Source organism: Aotus nancymaae, unplaced genomic scaffold (assembly GCF_030222135.1).
Source record: "Aotus nancymaae isolate 86718 unplaced genomic scaffold, 86718_ANA_hifiasm-v0.15.2.pri h1tg000122l, whole genome shotgun sequence".
Lineage (NCBI taxonomy): Eukaryota > Metazoa > Chordata > Mammalia > Primates > Aotidae > Aotus > Aotus nancymaae.
The window spans coordinates 948,543-972,584 of record NW_026988537.1 but is presented as its reverse complement, the minus strand read 5'-3'; the positions used below and the strand labels follow the sequence as shown (position 1 = coordinate 972,584).

General features: G+C 36.4%; 1 protein-coding gene and 1 pseudogene across 6 annotated transcripts in view; both read left to right on the top strand.

Moving 5' to 3' along the window:
• The window catches only part of EVI5 (ecotropic viral integration site 5), a 256,816-nt gene that overhangs the window by 84,586 nt on the left and 148,188 nt on the right, over positions 1–24,042 (top strand). For all 6 annotated transcript variants that reach the window (XR_010340665.1, XM_012435437.3, XM_021668008.2 and 3 more), the window contains 7 exons: positions 7,932–8,121; positions 9,036–9,260; positions 10,093–10,167; positions 15,058–15,183; positions 17,282–17,425; positions 18,389–18,478; positions 18,884–18,981. Coding sequence is in view for 5 of the 6 variants with exons in the window: in XM_012435437.3 (XP_012290860.2) it covers positions 7,932–8,121; positions 9,036–9,260; positions 10,093–10,167; positions 15,058–15,183; positions 17,282–17,425; positions 18,389–18,478; positions 18,884–18,981 (948 nt within the window). In the remaining variant the exon portion in view is untranslated. The remainder of the gene's footprint in view (positions 1–7,931; positions 8,122–9,035; positions 9,261–10,092; positions 10,168–15,057; positions 15,184–17,281; positions 17,426–18,388; positions 18,479–18,883; positions 18,982–24,042) is intronic.
• Positions 12,136–12,258, top strand: LOC135272668 (U4 spliceosomal RNA; annotated as a pseudogene).

Genomic DNA, 24,042 nt, shown 5'->3' with positions numbered 1-24,042 from the left:
TCTGTCATGCAGACTAGAGTGCAGTGGTGTGATCACAGCTCACTGAAGCCTTGACCTCCTGGGCTCAAGCAATCCTTCCACCTCTGCTTTCGGAGTAGCTGGGACTTATAGGCACGCTCCACTATGCCTGGCTAATTTTTTTTTTTGGACAGAGGTAGGGTTTCACCATGTTGCCCAGGCTGGTCTTAAACTCCTGGGCTCAAGTGATCCACCTGCCTCAGCGTCCCAAAGTGCTGGGATTATAGTTGTGAGCCACCTTTCCCAGCATCTCTGCGCTTTTAAATGCCAGTGTATTTAGCTTCCCAGGTGTTTTTATCATACAGCATTTTCTTAGACCCTTTCTTAGCTCCATATAATTTATCTTAGCAGTTTATAAATTACCAGCTGGCATGCTGACTAGTTGCTGTTGTATCCTGCTGAGTTCTGGTATCCATAGGAAAACATTATGCTGAGTACAATAGGATATTCAAAAAGTTTAATATCAACTGTTTTCAGATAATTACCAGATTTTTGTTTTTAGTGTTCACCTTGCTTATGAACTTCAGACTTGTCTTTTCAACTGCTCTGCTTATTGTCTACATTGATTTTTCCCCAAGTAGTCCAAGCTCCAAATATGCAAAAGAGAACTTATTTTCCCTTTCCTCCTTTGTATTTTCAAATTATAGTATTGTAGATAAGCTTTTTTGAGGGGTTATCATCTGCATGCTGCCATACACAAGATGTTCTTTTTTCTTACATGGCCATCATGAAGTGTGTACTCTGTCATTTCCTTACATAGGTGGCATCTTGGTGAGGAGAAGTGTTGATTCTCAGAAGCAAAGATATGGTGAAGGTCATTTGCCTAAGATAAGACCGAGATTATTCTCCATGTTGGAATATTTTCTTGTTCTCAACTTATTCCCCAGTCCCACCCATTAGGGAATTAGAAATGCTCTCTCCCTACAAAGTCTGCCAAACTTCTGAAAGCAACCACTTCTAGACTCTCCATCTTTAATACTATTTAAAGTCCAGTTGGTATGTTGGCACTCCACTAATGTGTGGCTGTAGCCATTTTGAATGACTGCCCTTGGATCTGGAGCTACTCTAAGAGAACCTTGTAGTTACCCAGTTAGGAGACAGGATTGTGTGTTCCCTTGCTGATAGAAAAACAACCTCTTATGTCCTAGGCTGTCATTCTGGGAGGATGAAAGAATCTAGGCCTATGAATTACTTACTATATAAAAGTTGCACGTAAGAAATGGCCAGGAGACTACACAAACCTGTGGGGACGCCTTAGATTATGGTGTACAAATATTCTTGCTTGGACAGTATTCTTTTTCTTTAATCTATGTTAGTCAGAATTCTTGTGTTAGAAGGAGATTATGATGGGATAGGGTGGGAAGTGAGGTGAATTATTCTCCCACTCCATCCCACCTGTTTTTTTTTTGAGACAGGATCTCACTCTGTCACCTAGGCTAGAGTGCAGTGGTGCGATCATGGCACACTGCAGCCTCGACTTCCAGGACTCAGGTGATTCTGGGACTACAGGTGTGCACTACCATGCCTGGCGAATTTTTTGTATTTTTGTAGAGATGGGGTTTCGCCATGTTGCCTAGTTTGGTCTCAAATTCCTGGGCTCAGGCAATCCACCTGCCTCGGCCTCCTAATTTTTTTTTTTCTTTTTGCTTTGCAATAACTCCAGGTAAGACAGTGAACCCGTGTGATCTGAGAGGAGGAAAATATGTCAAAAAGTTTTAGATATACTTCTCACTGGCCCACAGACCTATCAGCAATGCTGTATTACCATTTTCCCAGCTCCCAAGCTCAAGGCTTTGTAAATTGTTGACTTTTAGGCAGTGTGTCCTTCCCCCACCATGTCAGAATATCTTAATTATACTGAAACTAGGTGGAAACCTGTTTAAAAGTCTTCCTGAGTTGAGTTGTTCATCATCACATTTAGCAATAAGGAATAAAAATGCTTTATTCTAACTACATAGTCTCTAAAGTTTACATATTCTTAAGGAACAAGTTAATTATTTTTCTACATGCTACAGCTGAGTAGTTCACTGGGGAGAGACTTTATAGTATCAATTCAAGTATTACTGCTTCTGCAGAATGTTCCGACTCTCTCACATGGAAGGGCTTCTTCATTATAAAAATTCGAAAGTTTTTCTTTAGAGAATTTTAAAATTTGCTGAATCACCAGGAAATTTGAAAAGGCAAATATGAAGTAATGCGTATATCTTCTTTTATTCATAAAATATATCCAAAATAATCTTTTATAAAAAGTAGTAGTTATGGTTTTAAAAAGTTCAGAAGAGCTTACAATAATAAAGTGCAGTCGATTCTTACCGAATCTTTATCTACGGTACATAGATAAAGATTTAAGATTTAATGGCACTATCTCTAGTGCCATTAAATAGATAATATTTTTTACAAATATTGATGAAGTGATAAAAATTGATGAATAATATGCAGAGAAATGTGTAGTTTTTTTTTTTTTTTTTAATCCCCTGAGATGGAATCTCGCTCTGTCGCCAGGCTGGACTGCAGTGGTGTGATTTCAGCTCATGGCAACTTCTGCTTTCCAGGTTCAAGTGATTCTCCTGCCTCAGCCTCCCGAGTAGCTGGGACTACAGGAGAGTGCCACCATACCCGGCTAAGTTTTTGTATTTTTAGTAGAAATGGGGTTTCACCATGTTAGCCAAGATGGTTTCAATCTCCTGACTTCGTGATGCGCCTGCCTCGGCCTCCCTAAATGCTGGGATTACAGGCATGAGCCACTGCACCTGGCTGAGAAATGTGTAGTTCTTAAGTGTAGGATTTGAGTTTCAACAAGTGTTTATACCTGTGTATAACCCACAAACCTATTAAGACTTAGAAAGTTTCTGTCATCTTAGCAAATGTCCATCATCTCAGAAATTTCCTTTGTGTCCTTTCTAGCAACTCCGCCCTCTGTCAGAACTTCTCTTCTACCTGTCCTTTTTTGAATAATGGTTTTATTCAGATATTTATATACCATATATTTAATTAACCCACTTAAAGTGTACAGTTCAATTGTGTTTTGTTTACTCACAGAATTGTGCAATTGTCAACACAATCAATTTTAGAATTTTTTGTTTGTTTGTTTGTTTTTGAGACGGAGTTTCGCTCTTGTTACCCAGGCTGGAGTGCAATGGCGCGATCTCGGCTCGCCGCAACTTCCGCCTCCTGGGTTCAGGCAATTCTCCTGCCTCAGCCTCCTGAGTAGCTGGGATTACAGGCATGCGGCCCCGTGCCCAGCTAATTTCTTGTATTTTTAGTAGAGACGAGGTTTCACCATGTTGACCAGGATGGTCTCGATCTCTTGACCTCATGATCCACCCGCCTTGGCCTCCCAAAGTGCTGGGATTACAGGCGTGAGCCACCACGCCCAGCCAATTTTAGAATGTTTTTCATCACTCCAAAGAGAAACTGCACACTCATTAGCAGCCCGTGTTTCCCTGACTACCTCCACCCCTACTGCAGTCCTCAGCAGCTGCTGATCTATTTTCTTTATTCTAGGTATTTCATGTAAATATATTCATGGAATATGTGCCCTTTTGTGACTGGCTTCGTTAGCATAATGTTTTCAAGGTTCATTGATGTCATAGCATGTATCAGAACATTATTCCTTCTCATGGCAGTGTAGTATTCCATTGTTTGGGTATATCATATGTTGTTTATTCATTCATCAGTTATGGACATTTGGATTTTCCTTTTTTTTTTTTTTTTTTTGAGACAGAGTCTTGTTCTGTCACCAGGCCTCAGGCTGGAGTGCAGTGGCACAACCTCGGCTCACTGCAGTCTCCCCCTCCTGGGTTCAAGCAATTCTCCTGCCTCAGCCTCCTGGGTAGCTAGGACTACAGGTGCACGCACCACCACACCCAGCTAATTGTTGTTGTTGTTGTTGTTTTGTTTTTGTTTTTTTTTGAGACAGTCTTGCTTTGTCGCCAGGCGCCAGGCTGGAGTGCAGTGGCGTGATCTCAGCTCACTGCAACCTCCGCCTCCCAGGTTCAAGCAGTTCTCCTGCTTCAGCCTCCCGAGTATTTGGGACTACAGGCGCGTGCCAGCATGCCCAGCTAATTTTTGTATTTTTTTTTTTTTTTGGTAGAGACAGGGTTTCACCATGTTGGCCAAGATGGTCTATCTCTTGACCTCGTGATCCTCCCACCTCGGCCTCCCAAAGTGCTGAGATTACAAGCGTGAGCCACCGTGCCCAGCCTGGATTTTCCTTTCTTTCTTTTTTTTTGCATCATGAATAAAGTTTCTGTGAACATTTGTGTATAAGTTTTTCATGGATATAAATTTTCATTTCTTTTGTGTATGTACCTAGGAGTGGAATTGCTGAGTCATGATAATTCTGTGCTTATCATTTGAGGAACTGTCAGACTGAAGTGCTTGTACCATTTTACATTCCCACAAGTAGTGTATGACAGTTCCATTGTCTTTATATTCTCACAAACACTTTTGTTATTGGTCATCTTGATTGTAACTAACCTAATGGTTGTAAAGTATCTCATCATGTTTTCAGTTTGCTTTTTCTTGATGACTAGTGATGTTGAATATCTTCTTACATATTTATTGGCCATTTTCTTTGGAAAAAATGTCTATTCAGATCTTTTGTTCATTTTTAAATCGCATTATTATTGATTTGTAAGGGTTCTCTATAAATTCTAGATACAAGTCCCTTATGATTTGCAAGTACTTTCTCCCATTCTCTAGATTGTCTTTCCACTTTCTTGGTGGTAGCCAGTAAAGTACAAAATGTTTCTAATTTTATGAATTCCAATGTATATTGGAAAAATTAGTTTTTTCTTTTGTCACATGTCCATTTGATCATATTTAAGAAGGCTTTACCTAACTCAAAGTCATGAAGATTTATTCCTGTATTTTCTTCGATATTATGCTTGTTCTTGAAATTTATATAGATGGAATCACGTCGTATGTACCCTTTTGCACCTGGCTTCTTTCATTCTACCTAACATCTATAAGATTCATCCGTGTTGATGCATGTGTCAGTAGTTTCTTTCTTTTTATTGCTGAATAGTATCACAGTGAATGAATGTACCACAATTTGATCACTTATTTTTCTGAACATTTGGATTGTACCTGGTTTTGGGCTACTGTGAATAAAGCTGCTATGAACTTTCAACTATATCTTCTTTGCACATATGTTTCGTTTAACTTGCTAGACCACATGGAAATGTATTTTCACTTTATGAGGAATTATCAAACAGTTCTGAAATGTGTTATACTATTTTATACTTTTAATTTTGATATGAGTTACAATTGCTTCCATCCTGGACAACATTTGGTATGGTCAGTCTTTTGAATTGTAGCCATTCTAATATGTATGTAGTTTGGTTTTAACTTGCATTTCCCATGATAACTAAAGATGTTAAACATTTTTCAAGTACTTATTGGCTATTTGATTATTTTTTTTGGAAAGTATCAGTTTACGTCTCTTAGTCATTTTTTAAAATGTAGTGTTTGACGTCTTAGTTGTTGACCTTAAGGGTGGTTCATGTATTCTGTATACTAATCTTTTGTCAGATACCTGTATTGAGACTTTTTTTTCCTTAGTCTCTGGTCTAGCTTGCCTTTTCATTTTTTAAAATAGTATCTTTTGAGGAGCACAGCTCTTTAATTTTGGTGAAGTCCAGTTTTGTAATCTTTTCTTTTGTGGTTACTATTTCCTTATGTCCTGTAAACAAATTTTTACCTACCCCAAAGGTTGTGAAGAGGTTTTCCTATATTTTATTTTTAGGAGTTTTATAATTTTGTTACATTTAGGCTTATTCACTTTAAATCATTTTTACATATGATATGAGGTAAAGCAGGGACAGTATCTTTAAATTGTGTAATGTCTTGAGATGTTTTATTTGTAAACGTTCCTCACAGCTTTGTATAATTGGGTGTGCTATTTCCATATTCTTGGAAGGTTGACTGCTTAATCTTCTCTAACCCATGAATGCTATGAATTCACTTAATATTCTTGCCCATACTAGAAGTTGTATTAATAACTCAGCAATCCAAGACTTTTTGATTCTCTAAAAGCCTTCTGTTTAGGTGCTTCTTCATCTAGACTTGCATTACACCTCAAACTTAGGTTTAACTTGGGAAATACAATTACTTTCTCTGAACTGCGTATCTCTGTTGTTAGTGATGCAATTTAATTGAGATGTAGCAAGCATTCAGTAAATAAGTGAGGCAAAGAACTAAGATTTAGATTATTTGAGTAAAATTTGTTTCTCTATTCCATCTACAATTCTTAGGATTTAGAATCATATGGAAAATTACTTAGGTAACCTTATTTTTCCATAAGATATATTATGGACTTACTGAAATAATATGTATTTAAAAATATTATTTAAAGTAAAACATCATCATTAATTCTTTTTTTAATCTTTTTCTTTTTCCTCAGGAACCTTGTTCCAAATTAATTCTCTTTCTCAAGTAAAATTATTTATAGTAATTAGTTGATGCTTACTTTGGCTGTTTGGTATGTTTTTATGTTTTTAGCAATATTTGGGAAATTTTATTTTAATTATTGTTGTCATGAAAATATGTTAAATTTTCCCTCAATAGGGATAGAATTTGTTTGTTCAGTTTATACTGTTGTGTTACTGAATATGACATACCTGGAATTTGGAATTTAAAAATTTTGGACTTAACGATTTTATTTTATTTCGATAGTTAATATACTTTGCATTGAACTAAATGTTCTAAGGGATATAAAGAGGAGTCACATATAAATCTGGCTCTCAAAGGGTGCTTCTAATAATCTGCTAAATAGGATTCAACCTCTATATGTTTCTTTTCTTTCTCAGCTTTTGTATTTTATGAATTAGTATTGTGAGCATTTGTTGTACCCTAAGCAAATGACTTTTCCTGGAAGAATTACTGGAAGTGAGTAGTAGCTATGTTAAATAGTGATAGAGTCACATTTTCCAAACTTCCTTTATAGCTGGTGCATATGTGAAAGAAATAAAAGACTTAATGTTGTGATTAGTCATGGATTGGCTCTTGGAAATTATCTTAACCCATCTTTCATCAGATAAGGAGGAGGCCTAATGCAGGGTTGCAAGCTCAAAAGTCAACAGGGATTTCAAGAGTGAAGAGGTCCCAGTTTAACAGTGTAAGCCCAGTAATAAATAGCAGCTGTTAGCTGGTCTGAGTTTTAGGGGAGACTGTAGGGATTATGGAAATTGATCAGATTAAAGTCTTGCATTTGAAGGAAGAAGCTCCCATGCAGCTGTATCCTGTTATTACTGTGCAGGAGTGTAGACTGGTTTTATGTTTTTATTTTTCAGGAGAATCTAGAATTACAAATAAAGTATAAATGCATATAAGCAAATACATGAAATCCTCCAATTTTAACGTATTAGTAATAGCTCAGTTTTTTACACAAATACTGCATGGGCCACATAAATACTTTTTGTTTGGGCAGATTAGTTCTGCATGTGTGAAGCAAAATGAAAAAAGAGAAGTGATTTGGTTAATTTTGGGGGCTCTGCCTTACTTTTAAGCCTTGGACATATTGTAAACATTTTAGGATTAGTTATTTCGTAGATTTATTATATCTCTTCCAAGTGTAAGTTCTTTTTTCCTGAAGCCTACCCATCTACTTTTCTCATCAGATATACCCCAATTTGAAATTTTAATGGAGATGAAGGGGATTATAATGGGGCTAGTAACTTGAAAATATTTAACTTAATTTGCTTTTCAAATTTTCAAACTTCTATGATAGGTGAAAAAATATAGCAGTAATTTTATTGATGCCGACCAAAATTTATTTAAGTTATGTATATTATTAAAACTGTATTTTAAAACAAAGGCTGAATTACAGTAATAAAGCTCTAAGTATCATCACTGCGTCTTCTAATATCACTGTTAGATTAGATCTTGAACAGTTTTTAATTATGTTTTAGATTGTTAGAAACGGATAGTAAATCTTTAAGATCTGTAAATGGGTCAAGAAGAAACAGTGGCTCTTCTCTTGTGTCGAGTTCATCAGCCTCTAGCAACCTCAGTCACCTTGAAGAAGATTCTTGGATTCTTTGGGGAAGAATTGTTAATGAATGGGAAGATGTACGCAAAAAAAAGGAAAAACAAGTTAAGGTATTCATGTTCTTTGTTGACATTCTTATTCCAAAGTGCATCAGGCATAACTTTAAGAGTATTAGAAAAAAACCCCAAATTCTGACAACTTTCAAGCTATATATTAAAGAGGTCTGCTTTATTTGCTTTCACTTACTTTCACCCCTAGAAATTTTAATTTGAAGACATCAGTTGTTACAGAGGTCCTGATAATGTAGAAATATATAATATACAGCTGAAAATTATTTACTTATTATAGAGACTTACTTTGTCACTCAGTCTGGAGTGCAGTGGTGCAATCATAGCTCACTATAACTTCGAATTTATGGGCTCAAGCTGTTCTCCTGCCTCAGGCTCCTGAGTAACTATGACTACAGGTGTGTGCCACCACACCTGGCTAATTTTTTATTTTCACTTTTTTGTAGCGATGGGTCTTACTTTGTTGCCCAGGCTGGTCTTAAACTCCTGGCCTCAAGCAGTCTTCCTGCCTTGGCCTCCCAAAGTGTTGTGAGCTACCATGCCCAGCCTGAAAATTGTTTTAGAAATTAAATTCTCTACTTATATAGGTTCAGCAATGAAGTTGTAATATCCTGAATTCTTGAATTACAGTATTATACTTTTTTTTTTTTTTTTTTTGCCTTCAGTAGCCCTTTGAATGATGGGTACTGTACCATCATTCACAGCTTTGCAGGTTTCCAGTCCATTACTTTAAGAGGCCACACACTGAGGTGAAATGACCATTGTTAATCCTCTGACCACACCCAGGGCCCAATATTACCCTTGGCTTAAAGGGTTCCCTAGTCTTATTATAAAGCTAGTTTTGTGAGTTACAAATTTGATGAAGTCTTCCACTTCATTCCAACCCCCTAATAAGTCTTCTTTGCTTGCAAGATAGGCTTAAATAATTCATTTAAAATTTTTTATTGTATTTTTAGGAACTTGTCCGTAAAGGGATACCTCATCACTTTAGAGCAATAGTTTGGCAACTTTTATGCAGTGCACAAAGTATGCCAATTAAGGATCAGTATTCAGAACTACTGAAAATGACCTCACCTTGTGAAAAATTGATCCGAAGGGACATTGCTAGAACTTATCCTGAGCACAATTTTTTTAAGGAAAAAGATAGCCTTGGACAGGAGGTTTTATTTAATGTAATGAAGGTAAGTTTCATTTATTTATTTTTGTTCAGTTTTATTTATTCGTATTTTGAAATGAAATGAATTCCTGGAAGGTTGAAATCACACATTTTTCATGATGAAGCATGACCTCCCACCACAGTAATCAGTTGCTTTGGCAATAAAATTGGTTTTAGCATTATTTTTGCCTTAATTCTGATGCTACATTACTGTCTAGTGTAGAGGACTTATTAGAACATTTACTACATTATTCAACATTAGTTGATAGAAATGCGATAGCTTATAAATCACATACCATAAAGGGCTCCTCATAAAAATGGATAATTCACCATCTGTGAAGTTCAGAACCTGGGATGTGGGTTTCTCCTGGCAGATCTGAGTTCCTACAGTCAGCAAATTTTTCTCCTTGCTGTGACCAGCATTGTTAAGAACACTTAGCCCTTAAAAGGTGTACCATTGTCATTTTTTCTTCAGTATTGCCATTTCCCTTCCCACGGTTACTTTCTGTTTCAGCTGTCTCTGTGAAATACTGATTCTTGTTTAATCATTTCATTTCACCAATCCTTTGCCTTAAACCTAGTCTAGTTTTATCCACATCAATATACATTTTACTTGATTTTTAAGCCCTATCACCTACCTGAGTACAAATTCCTTTATTTTATTTTATTGTCTTCAGGAGCTACCAAGTTTGAATTGGGAAATTGTCAAGACAAAATTTCATGTAATAAAACATTTGCTTTTTAAATATGTATAGGATAACATCTATAACAAGCAAGCAAGAGCTTTTCTAAAAAACAAATGGTCAAGGAAGGTGTAACTTACCGTGTATTTTGAACAACATTTTTTTACTTTTTAGGCTTATTCTTTAGTGGATCGTGAGGTTGGTTACTGTCAAGGAAGTGCTTTTATAGTTGGATTGTTGCTTATGCAGGTAAGTTAATCTAAGTATTAAATGTTCAATGAAGTTCTTTGTTAAAGTTAGATTGGAGAGTTTAAAAGCATCTTTGTTTTTATTAAATATAAGTGGATATTGGACATTTTTTTCTAGGCATAATTCAAAGACAAATATTTAGTTGGAACTTTAAAAGGGCAAATGTGTTAAAATAACATACAATAATATCTTACTACCAAATGAAATTTCAACTTCATGATATATACATTTTTACTATGATAGTCTAAAGTTTGTATTTACAGTATTTTAAAATCTTACTTGTCAACATTTAATGAGGAGTAATCTTTTTCTAACCAAGGAGGGAATAATTAAAGTGTTGGTAAGAAAATCTTAGTTATATTGTATAACATCTTTAGAAGTTTATAGAGAATTTAATTGATCATGGAGCTAAAGGCTTGTTATGCACACCTCACTGCATGCTCTAAAATAGCCACTTTTACTCCCTCAAGGATATAACTTTGTAATTGAGTAGTTTTGCAGTGGGTTTGGGTGGGATGTTTTCAGAATTCATGCATAGGATAATCATAGCTTTGAAGGGAAATGGCATATAGTATTATCTCTTTGGCTTTGTTGAAATGTTAAGTCCATCTTACTCTTTATTTAGTCTCAGATTTTAGTCCTGAAAAGGAATCATGGAGATAACTTGGTTTGAGTCATATAGGATGGTTTTGCAACTCAGTTCTGCATATGCTGTATGAATTTAGAGTAGACTATTTAACCTGTCTCTGAGGCTTAACAAGATAATACTATCTACTTTCAGATTAGTTGTGATTAGTTCCCTTCAAAGCTATGATTATGCTGCCCCTGAATTCTGAAAACATCCCACCCAAACCCATTGCAAAATTACTCAGTAACAAAGTTATATCCTTGAGGGAGTAAAAGTGGCTGAGTACCACTATTTTATAGCATGCAGTGAGGTATGCATAACAGTCCTTTAGCTCCATGATCAATTAAATTCTCTGTAAATTTCTAAAGATGTTGTACAATATAAAGCACAGTTTACAATAGCAAAGACCTGGAACCAACCCAAATGCCCATCGATGATAGACTGGACAGGAAAAATGTGGCACATATACACCATGGAATATTATGCAGCCATTAAAAACGAGGAGTTCACGTCCTTTGTAGGGACATGGATGAACCTGGAAACCATCATTCTCAGCAAACTGACACAAGAACACAAAATCAAACACCACATGTTCTTACTCATAGGCGGGTGTTGAACAAGGAGAACACATGGACACAGGGAGGGGAGCACTATACACGGGGGTCTGTTGAGGGGGAAGGGGGACAGCGGGAGGGGTGGGGAGTTGGGGAGGGATAGCATAGGGAGAAATGCCAGATATAGGTGAAGGGGAGGGAGGCAGCAAATCACACTGCCACGTATGCACCTATGCAACAACCTTGCAGGTTTTTCACATGTACCCCAAAACCTAAAATGCAATAAAAAAAAAAAAAAAAAAAGATTTTCTTACCAACACTGTAATTATTCCCTCCTTGGTTAGAAAAAGATTACTCCTCATTATTGGAGGTTATTTGAGGTAATGTTATGTAGAAGCCTAGCATGGTGTTTGGCACATAGGAGAAATGCAGTGAAAGTTCACTGACTTGCCCAAGATCACACATCCTGGTAGATAAAAGCAGAGTAGGAATCAGAAACTGTTTCCTGATGCTTTGCTTCCACTTCCCAACTGCTCTGAGTTTTGAAGCTCTGTTGCTGTCAGGAGTATACACATACCTGTTTTCTGAGTAGAATAAACATGATGTCAGAGACACTGGTTTATAAGAAAAATAATTTTTACTTTGTGTTACAGCATTTGTAAGAACATATAAGAAGTGCTCCCAGTGGTTATTGATTTCAAAGTGGACTTATGTTATAAATAATACAATGCAAAACTAGATTTGTTAATGTTGAGGTATAGTTGTTTAACAGAATTACGATTTTTCAGCTTTGTGCAGTGGCAGTTTCGTAGCCAATGAGGTTTATCCAAGGCGCGATTATTGCTAATTGAAAATTATGATTTTCCTAATTTATAATTGTTTAGTATTGGTAGATCTTTCATTATTGAACTGAGACATCCTTATTATCAGTCTAGTGATTTTTGCTGTGGTTCTGTTCCTTTTATTTTCCTGTTAGCTCCACAGTAACTTTTTAGTAGTCATTTCTCTTGGACATCTGAAGAGCAGTTTTTCTTGCTTGAGGTCTGAATCTCTCAACAGCTGACCTAGCTTTCTAGAAATCCTTTAGATCCTGTGAATCCTCTAGGAATCACAGTTTCCTTCAAAACAGGCAAGCAATGGTGGTAGAGATACTAACTTCAATAAGTATTATTACCATAATTGGAGTAATAAATGATATTTTGGTGATTGATTGACTTAGCTGTTGTCAGTGTCAGCAATATACCAACACAACAATGATGATCGCTTATGGCCCAGGGCCATGAGGTAGAAAAAGCTCCTCTTTTTGTTTTAAAAGTTTATGCTCTTATTCCTTATGCTATATTGTCTCCCATAACTTTAGTTTAGAAATGTAACTCAGAAAGTCTGATAAAATTTGTGAAGTTAGTATATATTGTATCAAAATGGATAAAAGTGCTAGATATGTATGTTTTGTGTTTATCTTACTCCTATAAAATTTGGTATATTGTCTGCATTAGACCTTTGCAAAAGACACAGATTCTTATCAGCCCAGAGTCACAGAGAAAGTACATACACCACATTGCTCTAGGACTCAAGCGTCTTGATTTCTTTCTAATGGAAAGGAATGACTATAAGGCAACTTGGTATATGCCACTCTGTGTCACGTGTTTTCATTTTGCCACCATGGTTTCAATTTTTTTGAGAAGGACCTAGTGATACTTTTTCTGTCTTCTTTTCCTCTTTCTTCAAATTACCTTAACTTATTTTTTAGAATGTTCCCATTAAAAAATTCTCCCTAGTTCCCATATCAATGTGATTGCAAAGAGGAGAGGGAATGAAACTTGTTTTAATATGTTCAAAAGAGAAAAAATTGTTGTAAGACAAAAAGGGAAATTATAATTATGTACTGCGTAATGACATTTTGGTCAACAGTGGACTACATGTGTGATGGTGCGCCCATAAGATTATAGTACTCTATTTTTACTTTACTTTTTCTATGTTTAGATACACAAATATGTGCCATCATGTTACAGTTGGCCTGCAGAATTCAGTATAGTAACATACTGTACAGGTTTGTAGCCTAGGAGCAATAGGCTGTATAGTAAGCTGTGCGATGTAGGTTTGTGTAGGTGCACTCTATGATGTTTGCACAATGATGAAATCACCTAAGGACATATGCCTCAGTAATCTCTGTCCCCTTCCATGCTGTGGAAAAGAAAAGAACTACCTTAGGGGAGAGCCAGCTTTCAATATTGAAATATTCTTAGGACAGATCCAGATTTCAGCTAAAGGAAGAGAGGAACATTTGGAAAAAAGATTGAGGATATAGGTAGACTATTCTATTGATGGCAGAATGTGGGTTCCAGAAAAGGCTGAGGAAAGATTGGAAATGGGATCAGATTAGGGGAACAGTAAAATCATATACGATGAGAGTCCTGGGATTTGGGGCTTCTCGTAGTGACTGAAATAATTCAGTGCGGCTGTGGGGCTTGATAGAATTAATAGAGATAGTCTCCAAAGTAGAACTGTGGCCATTTGTGTTGGGAAGAAGGAAGAGCAGGTTTTGCCAAGAGTAACTCTTGGTTTCTGTCCGTGGCTGTGTCAAGGCCAGGGAAAATGTCTTGTTATTAGCAGCAGTCTTGAGTAAGAATAAGGCCTGGAGATACTTTGGGGTGTTCTCTTTTGAAGCACACTGGTATAATGAGAATGAATGAGAGTTAGCAGATTTTATTATTTTGAGAAAGATGGCTTAACAATTTGGATAGTTATTTGCCTAAGTATTCTGAATATCTTTGTAGCTCGTTACAGAGCTTTCACATTCATTGTCTTATTTGATATGATTTCCTAATGATTTACACATAAACATGTCAAATTGGTACCTTTAAACCCCAATTTCAGATAATGTGAAAACTTAATTTACATGTTCTTTTATTGCTTGTGCCACATCATACGATTTTTTTGCTCAGAATCCTCAAAAAACCTTCTCTCTTAAGGTAAAAGTCAAAATCCTTATGGTGGCCTCCACAGCCCTCTGCATTTTGGTTCCCTCTTATTTCCCTCCATGGTATAACCTTCACTCATAATGTACTAATTTAATAGTTCTCTATTTGCTGTTTCTTGAGCATGCCAAGTGTGATTCCATTTCAGGGCTTTTGTACTCTTTGGTCTTCTGGAACTGTTCTTTCCTCAGATGCTGCCTTGCTTTCTTCAGGATTCTGCCTAGCTGTTACCATATCAGAGGACCTTTCCTGATCTACATCAATAGCCGTGTGTCTCGCCAGCATTCCCTATTACCCTACTTTACTTTGTTTCTATAGCACCTATCACCATCTGACATTCATATTAGTTGATTTATTCCATGTCTTGTCTGTCTCCCTGCATTAGAAAGTTCAGGTTCCTTGAGAATAGATACTATGTTTATTTTGTTCACTAGTGTATACCCAGAGAGAGAAAAGTATCTGACTATAAATCAGTATTTGTTGGTTGAATTAATGAATGAGGCAAGTTGAGGCAGTTGGTTTCAGAGGTTGTAAGATTTGTCCAACTTCTCATTCTTGGTGATAGAATGGGAGACTACTAGAACTTTCTGATTCTTAGCTCATTGCTCTTAACATTGCAACACACAGCCACTCAGTGTTATGGTTGGCTGGGTACTTGGTTTAAGGATCATTTGGTTTATTTGCGTATCATAGAACATTAACCTATGTTGTTATTTTTCTTCCAATGTAGATGCCAGAAGAAGAAGCTTTCTGTGTATTTGTTAAATTAATGCAAGACTATAGACTTCGCGAACTTTTTAAACCAAGTATGGCAGAATTAGGCCTTTGTATGTACCAGTTTGAATGTATGATACAGGTAAACGTGCAGTATTGATCAAAAGACATATTGCCTTTATATTTTTTCTTATCTTGTTCTAAGTGCCAGCTAAGCAAATTTAATGTTAAAAGCATTAAAGCGCTTAAAGAAATAAATGTTTTAATTACATGATTGATTTTTGGTTGGTTAACATACAATTTGACCTACTTTCAGATGAAGTGCTATCTTTAGGTAGATCACAGTCTAAAACTTGACTCCAGTTTTTTGTATTCAAACCTTAAGCAAATGTACTATAAACCCTTTACCTAAGCACATGAACTTTATTATTATATTCTATTATTTTTACATAGTCTAAGCTCTTTTACAGGAGCTTTATGATATTATGACACTGACATCAGTCCATTTACTTTGAGACTATCTGTCTCTTTGAGTCCTTGCCCCTGCCTTTTTACTTTTATCTTACTTTTTTGCTAGCCCATAATTTTTTTTCCTGTAATGTTTTCTTCTTATGTTGCTAATTAAAGACAAGTTATCTAGTGACTGTATGAAAGTGGAGAGAATAGGAGCAGAATCAAAATCAAGGGAAAATTACCTTTGAAGTATTTTACCTTTCTGGAATTTAATTTTTATATTTTATGTATTTAAATAAGTTTGCTATGGTATAAGTATTTTCATTTATTTCAATTTCAATTTCATTTAAATTCCAATTTCAATTAAATGAGCAGAATTTAAAAAAATAGGTTAATGATTCAGCTGGCATGAGAGCCATTTTTATTAGTTTCTTCTCTCCTGGCAGCCTTATAAACTCCTGTTTTGCCATCTGTGGTGGGAACAAGGGGATATATAAAATGTTCTTACATTTTATCTTTATTTTTTTAATCGACATACAATAATTGTACATTATGGGGTACATATATTTTGTTTTTATGTATTTTAAAGAAAAAGCCAGAATAGGTCTGGAGGTTATTTTATTTATTTATTTTTTTCTTCTGAGACACAGTCTAGCTTTGTCACCCAGGCTGAAGTACAATGACACAATCATGGTTCACTGCCGCCTTAACCTCCTGGGCTGAAGTGATCCTCCTGCCTCAGCCTCCTGTATAGTTGAAACAATGGATGTACACCACTGCACCTAATTTTTTATTTTAATTTTAATTTTTTAAATTTTTTGTAGAGACAGGGTCTCACTATGTTGCCCAGGTTGGTGTTGAACTTCTGGGCTCAAGTGATCCTCCCACCTCAGCCTCTCAAGGTGCTGGGATTACAGGCATGAGCCACTGTGCCTGGACTTGAGATGATTCTTAATTAACTCTTTTCCTGAAATAGTAAGCTTGTTTTTAGCAGCCTTAAACTCTCTTGGTGTTATATTTTCAATTAATGTATGTCATTTATGGCCAGACGCAGCGGCTCATGCCCGTAATCCCAGCACTTTAGGAGGCTGAGGTGGATAGATTGCTTGAGTCCAGGAGCTCGAGACCAGCTTGGGCAACATGGCAAAACCTTGTCTCTACTAAAAATTTTAGAATTAGCTGCACATGGTGGTGTGCACCTGTAGTCCCAGCTGCCTGGGAGGCTGAGATCAGAGGATTGCTTGAGCTTGGGAGGCAGAGGTTGCAGTGAGCCAACCAAGATCGTGCCATTGTACCCTAGCCTGGGTGACAGAGTGAGACCCTGTCTCAAAAAAAAAAAAAAAAAAGGTCTCATTTGTGTTTTGAATTACTAGAGTTGCTGAAACAGCTGTATTTTGAGTATTTTTCGTATTCTTTAGGAAGGTAAGAATAGGTGATCAGTGGTAGATAATGCCTGAAAGTATTTTAACATACAGTTTCTTTCCTTTTTAAACTTTTTAAAAAATATTATAGTTGATAGAAAAGTATAGAAAATATTAGTCACTCATGTATCCAACAGGATTAAACAAATACAAAACTTTTCTTTCAGTTTCTTTTTATTAATAAATGTTATATTCAAAATTCGAAACTCACATGTCCGAATGTTTCAATTTCTACATCTTACCTTTTCCATTTGATGCTTGATATAATCTTTGTGTTTGGTATAGGCTAATCTAGTATAAATATAATGATCTAATTTAAAATGCTCAATTTTACTATGTTTTAACTAATTATTTTCTTCTCTTTAGGAGCATCTTCCAGAGCTCTTTGTACATTTTCAGTCTCAGAGTTTTCATACCTCAATGTATGCATCATCCTGGTTTCTGACTATCTTTCTTACAACTTTTCCACTACCAATTGCAACAAGAATATTTGATATCTTTATGTCTGAGGTAAGCTAATGGAGAGACAAGGAGCAGGAACTGAGCAAAGGGGTCATTGAGTTTGTGAGAGCAGGGCAACGAAGAGAGCAATGAAGGAAAGCTACGTGTCCCATGCACAAGTGCTTACATGGATAATCTCATTTAAACCTTATGATAACCCTATCAGGTAGATACTGTTTTTATTCTATTTGTTAGATGATAGATAAGGAAGCTGAGACTTAGAGAAAGGTTAAGTAGCTTGTCTGTGAACACACAATACATAAGTGATATTGTAACCAGGATTCAAACATAGGCAGTGTGGAGCCTACACTGTTAATCATACCTCTTTATCACCTCCTAACTGATACAGTGAAAGTTAGTGAGAGGTAAAATTTGTCTTACAGTTAATATTGTTGCAATGCATCTGTTATCCAAAGAGAAAAGACATAATAAGCATATTTCTTCTATTCTATGAACACGTTGCAGGTTGTTGTCCTTTTGCCAGCAGCACATTGTAGTAATCCTTTGTTTTCTAGTCTGTGAACTCAATATTAGTTGTTATTAATTACATCTTGGGAAAATCAATTTGTAGTACCTATCTAAATTAGTTCAGATCAGAGTTGGCCAAGTATGATTCATGTACCAATCAGATGGACAGATTTTTGTGCCAAATATGTCTTTCCACACCTGTTTTTTGTTTGTTTGTTTGTTTGTTTTTAAATAAAGTTTTCCTGGAACACAGCGCTGACCATATATTTACATGTTCTGTATGTCTGCTTTGGGTTTGTAGTGGCAGAGCTGAGTAATTTTGACAGACAGTGTAGCCCACCAAACCGGAAATATTTGCTCTCTGACTCTTTACAAAAAATGTTTGCCAGCCTCTAGTTTAGATTCCTAAATGTTTACCTTAGTATTATTTGAAATGACTTGTTTTTGTTGATGGAAGAGTAAGATAAATTTGGATTTATTTAATTTGTTTCCTTGTTTCCTCAGGGTTTAGAAATAGTGTTTCGAGTAGGATTAGCACTTCTTCAAATGAATCAGGCAGAACTGATGCAACTTGACATGGAAGGGATGTTACAGGTAAATTCATAATTACTTGTTTATTTCTTTTTTTTTTTTTTGAGATGGAGTCTCACTCCGTAGCCCAGGCTGGAGTGCAGTGGCCTGATCTCGGCTCACTGCAACCTCCACCTCCCAGGTGCAAGTGATCCTCCCCCCGCCTGAACCTCCTGTGTAGTTGGAATTACAAATGTGCACCAACATGCCTGGCTAATTTTTGTGTTTTTAGTAGAGACAGGGTTTCACCATGTTGGCCAGGCTGGTCTCAAGCTCCTGACCTCAAGTGATCTGCCCGCCTTGGCCTCCCAAAGTGCTGAGATTACAAGCATGAGCCATCGTGCCCAGTCCATAATTTCTTTAGTGTCTTTGGATTTCACTGTTAACAGCACTAAATCATTCTTATGTTTTTCTTTTATTGTATCTTAGCACTTTCAAAAGGTCATTCCTCATCAGTTTGATGGAGTCCCAGACAAGTTAATCCAAGCAGCTTACCAAGTCAAATACAACTCAAAAAAAATGAAAAAGTAAGTATTTTATATATTTTTTGGAAATTCAGTGGAAGTGACAAAACATTCTAGTGGTATAGCTTTCCTCCTTAGGTTATAGAACTATATGATTTTCTTTGGTAGTATTGGTTTCAACGTAACATAAAGCTAATGTTAGAATGTGCTGCCTTTAATAGTGGCACATGGGACTAGCATGTACTACCTTTAAAACTTTCCTCCTTTTCCACATTGACTGGAATTAGGAGTCTGGAATGGATATACATATTTGAGGATGCTGTTATTTTTTTAAAAAAACTTTTCTGGTGTGGTCCCATTCATTGACATTCTTTGCCTGTTAGTTTGACCCCAAAGTGTCACTTAAGTTCAAAATTAGCATAACCAGCAAGATAGACATGAGGTACGGATTAAGAACTTAAAAATTTATTTATTTATTTTAGAGACAGCCTTTGGCTCTGTCAACCAGGCTGGAGAATAGTGGTGTGATCGTGGCTCACCGCAGCCTTGAAATCCTGGGCTCAAGTGATTCTCCCATATCAGCTTCCTGAATGCAGGAGGTACCCTGTTTCTACTAAAGTACAGTTGTACTACAGGCACACACCACCATGCCTGGCTAATTTTTAAAAACTTTTTGTAGAGACAGGGTCTCACTATGTTGCCCAAGCTGGTCTCAAACTCCTGGGCTCAAGTGATTCTCCCACCTCAGCCTCCTAAAATGTTGGGATTGCAGGTGTGGCTGCTGCACCTGGCCAAATGTTATTTATTGTGCTACTTTCTAATGAAGCTTTTCTTGGTATGCGTATCATAAAAGTTCAAAATAAACAGTCTTGGTTCATTAGTTTTATTTTTGAATCAGATTAAGAGTATTAATTAAAATAATAGCTGTTATTTCTCTAGCTTCCGGTACTTAATTCTTAGCCTTAGGTCATAGTTAGCTTTTCTGATACTGTACTTTCTATTGTACAAAATGCTTTAAAATGATAACAATACTTTATGCTAGCAGTTAGCAGTGTCTTTTCTACTGCAATGTGAAATTACATTAACATATATAACATACTACTCCCATGGGTATTCCTATTGCACAAACTATATTAATGAATTACTTGTGGTGTTTTAAATAACCACCATCATGTTGATATGTTTTAAATAACTACCATCATGTGGAGACATCATATAGACCAAAAAGCTGCTGTGCCTTATAACTGATAAGAAGGAATCATCTCAATTTTTTTCACTTGGTAAAACCACATTGAAATCACACTAGCCAGGTAGAGAATTTATTTTACTTTAAAAGTCTGATAGAGAATGAGATTTCCCAATCTTCTTGGTAACTAATTCTCCTTTTAGATCTTGTCATATGTAAAATCCATTTCTGAAATTTCAGTTATCCTGTTTACTTATTGGAGTTCTGGCCCCCTAGTTCTTTCACTTCCTTATTTATGCTCTCCACGTTCTGCTTTATCAAGATCTCTAGATTGACGTGTAAAAGCCTTCTTCTGATATGAACAACTGTACTTCTTCTGCTCTTTTGTATCCTGTATTCATGTAGCCAAGTGTTACTGCATAGTTACTGAGATTGCTGACAGTAAATTATGTTTTCAGTGGCCCTCCATGTTTATATTGGCTTTCATTAATTATCTCATTCCTCACAGTGGTTACTTCAAACTTTACCATTCTTCCCAGCTCCCATCCCCTTTTTACCATATTTAACTCTCAGCAGATTACCTTATTCTTAATTCAGCCATCATTTTCAGACTTCCTGAACTTGCTGTCTTCCAGCTTGTAGACTTAGCTATGTTTTTTTTCTCTTTTTGTAATACAATGTTTTATTCCTTTATAATGCTACTTCAGAATACGTGATGTTATTCATTCTCATCTCTTCCAGGTCCTTGCTCCATTAATTATTCCTTCTGTCTTGTATCTTCAACCTCTCTCTTTCTGTTTCATTTTCTTCAATCTTGAGTTCTGACTTAGAAACAACCTTCCTCAACATAGCATTTCATTTTTCTTTTATGAAGCTTAGCTATGAAGGAAAGAATAGATTTTACTCATAGCTACGGATCACATTCTATTTGCTTTTTTCCCCCTGGGAAAATTTTCAAACATTCAGAAAAATAGAATAATAAGTATCCATTGCTTATTGTCTATATTTAATGATTGTTAATGTTTTGTCATATTTATTTTCTTTCAAAATATTTCAAAGTAAAGCTCAGAAATTGTGGCACTGCACTATTTAATATATCAGTATTCATGTCCATAAAATCATTTGCTTCCTTTACCACATCACTTTTGCCACTTAACAATAATTCCATAATATTGCCTAATACTCAGTCTGTGTTCACATTTCCTCAGTTGTGTCAAAAATGTCTTTGCCATTGATTGCATTGTATTCAGTTGTTCACTTACATTTTTAAAAATTTAAATCATCACCACCTATTCCAATCTTTCTTTTTAATATATTGACTTGAAGAGACCAAGTCAGTTTTATGGAGAATATCCAATCTGAAGGATTCCTCTGATTATTTCCTTGTCATCTCATTTAGCTTCTGTATCTCTTGTGTTTTCTGTAAACTGGAGGATAATGTGAAGACTTAATTAAGTGCAAACATTTCTGGCAAGAATACTTAATAGGTGATACTGCCTACTTCATATTCATCTTAAAAGATGCATAATATCTGTCTCACTGTTATTAGAGATGCCATGATTGATGGCTAGATTGAAGTAATGACAGATTTCATTATTATAAAATTATGTTTTCCTTCTTGGCACCCAGTAAGTACTCTGTATACTTTGGCATTGTAAGAATTTCCAGTTCATTATGACCTTCCACCTCTTGGCACACTCTGCTCAAAAGTATTATTGAGGGTCAGACACAGGAGCTCACACCTATAATCCCAGTACTTTGGGAGATCAAGGTGGGCAGATCAGTTGAGGCCAGCAATTCAAGACCAGTCTGGTCCAGGCGCGGTGGCTCACGCCTGTAATCCCAGCACTTTGGGAGGCCGAGGTGGGTGGATCACGAGGTCAGGAGTTCGAGACCAGCCTGACCAACATGGTGAAACCTTGTCTCTAACTTAAAAAAAAAAAAAAAAAAAAAAAAGACCAGTCTGGGCAACATGGTAAAGTCCTATCTACGAAAAAAAAAAAAAAAGAAAAAAAAAAAGACCAAAAATTAGCCAGGTGTGGTGGTGTGCATTTGTAGTCCCAGCTACTCAAGAGACTAAGGTAGGAAAATCACTTGAGCCTGGGAAGTCAAGGATGCAGTGAACCGTGATTGTCACTGCACTTCAGCCTGGGCAACAGAGTGAGACCCTGTCTCCAAAAAAAAAAAGTATCATTGGGGATACTTTTCATGTTAAATTATTTTATTTAGGATAACAAAAGCATTATTTTTAAAATGTCATTCTTCACATTTATCAGTCATCTTTCTTCATAATCTTTTCTTCACTAACTGCAGCTAACTTCATTCTCCTGGAAACACTTATAAACACTTCATTATTTCAGCCAGGCATGGTGGCTCACACCCATAATCCCAGAACTTTGGGAGGCCCAGGCAAGAAGATTGCTTGAGCCTCAGAGTTTGAGACCAGCCTGGGCAATATAGCAAGACTACATCTCTGCAAGGAATAAAATAAGTTAACCAGGTGCCTGTAGTCTTTGCTACTCTGTAGGCTGAAGTGGGAAGATTGTTTGAGTCTAGAGATGGAGGCTGCAGTGAGCTATGATCACAGCACTACACTCTGGCCTAGGTGACAGAGTGAGACCCTCTCTCTTAAAAAAAAAAAAGGAAAAAACCTTAATTATTCCCTGTAATCACCAATTTCCAGAGGAAAGAGTTAGTGGGAATGGTGTTCTTTTAAATTAGTCTATTCTTTTGCAGGGGGTATTATTAAGGACATACAGGCTTATATTCAGAATGTTTTAAGGTTACAAAGTAAACTATGTTCAACATCACAAAATTTTGCCACAGTGACACTAATTTACAGTCTAATCCAGCAGTGTATGAGTTAATGTGGCCAGGTGCAGTAGTTCACACCTGTAGTCCTTGCACTTTGGGAGGCTGAGGCAGGTAGATTGCTTGAGTCCAGGAGTTTGAGACCAGCCTGGGCAACATGGTGAAACCTTGTCTCTACAAAAAATACAAAAATTAGCTGGATGTGGTGGTGCATACTTGTGGTCCCAGCTACTCAAGAAGCCAAGGTGGTGGTGCATACCTGTGGTCCCAGCTACTCAAGAAACCAAGGTGGGAGGATCACTTGAGCCTGGGGGATCCTGGCTGCAGTGATCCATGATTGTGCCACTGCACTCAAGGCTGGGTGACAGAGTAAGACCTTTTCTCAAAAAAAAAAAAGAGTTTCATTGTTCTACTTTGTCATCAATGCTTGGGTATTCTTAAATTTTACCAATCTACTGAATATAAATCTGATTTTCTACTTAATTTGCATTTCCCAGATTGTTAATAAGAGTAAACATCTTTTCATATGTTTATTTGCCTCGTTTTTCTTCTTTTCTTTTTCCTCCTTTTTCTATTGCAGTGTCTACTTCATAATTGCTTTGACTTCTTAGTGGTTACTAGTTGTTTATAATCTGGATCGTAATCTTTTGTCAATATTAAAAGATAAGTCTCGTCTATTTCTACTAAGTATCAGTCTTGGAATATATAATGGTCTCACAATTGGACCTACCTTAAAAACGCCCAAGCTTCCTGTTGGTTGAAGGGTAGCAGCACAGAAAAGTAAATGGCTTATTAGATGCAAATATATAACAGATTATTAAAATTATATGTTAGAGGTACCCAGACTGGGATATGAAGTCTGCTGGGTGTCAGGAAAATGTTCAGAGCTTGGTTAAGTAAAATTTCAATTTCTATCTATATTCTTTTCTACAGTTTATCTGTCTGATAACATTTCTGTAGTAGAGGTGTCTTGGTTCTCCTTCGCACTTTTCCTTTTACAGCATGCCTTCTCCCACTTTATTAAAGGAAGGAAAACCTGTCACCCAATCTAGACCATACTATGGTACATTACTTTAGTTTATAAAAAATCTCTGCGGCTCCAAACAAAAAGAACAATTTCAAAATGA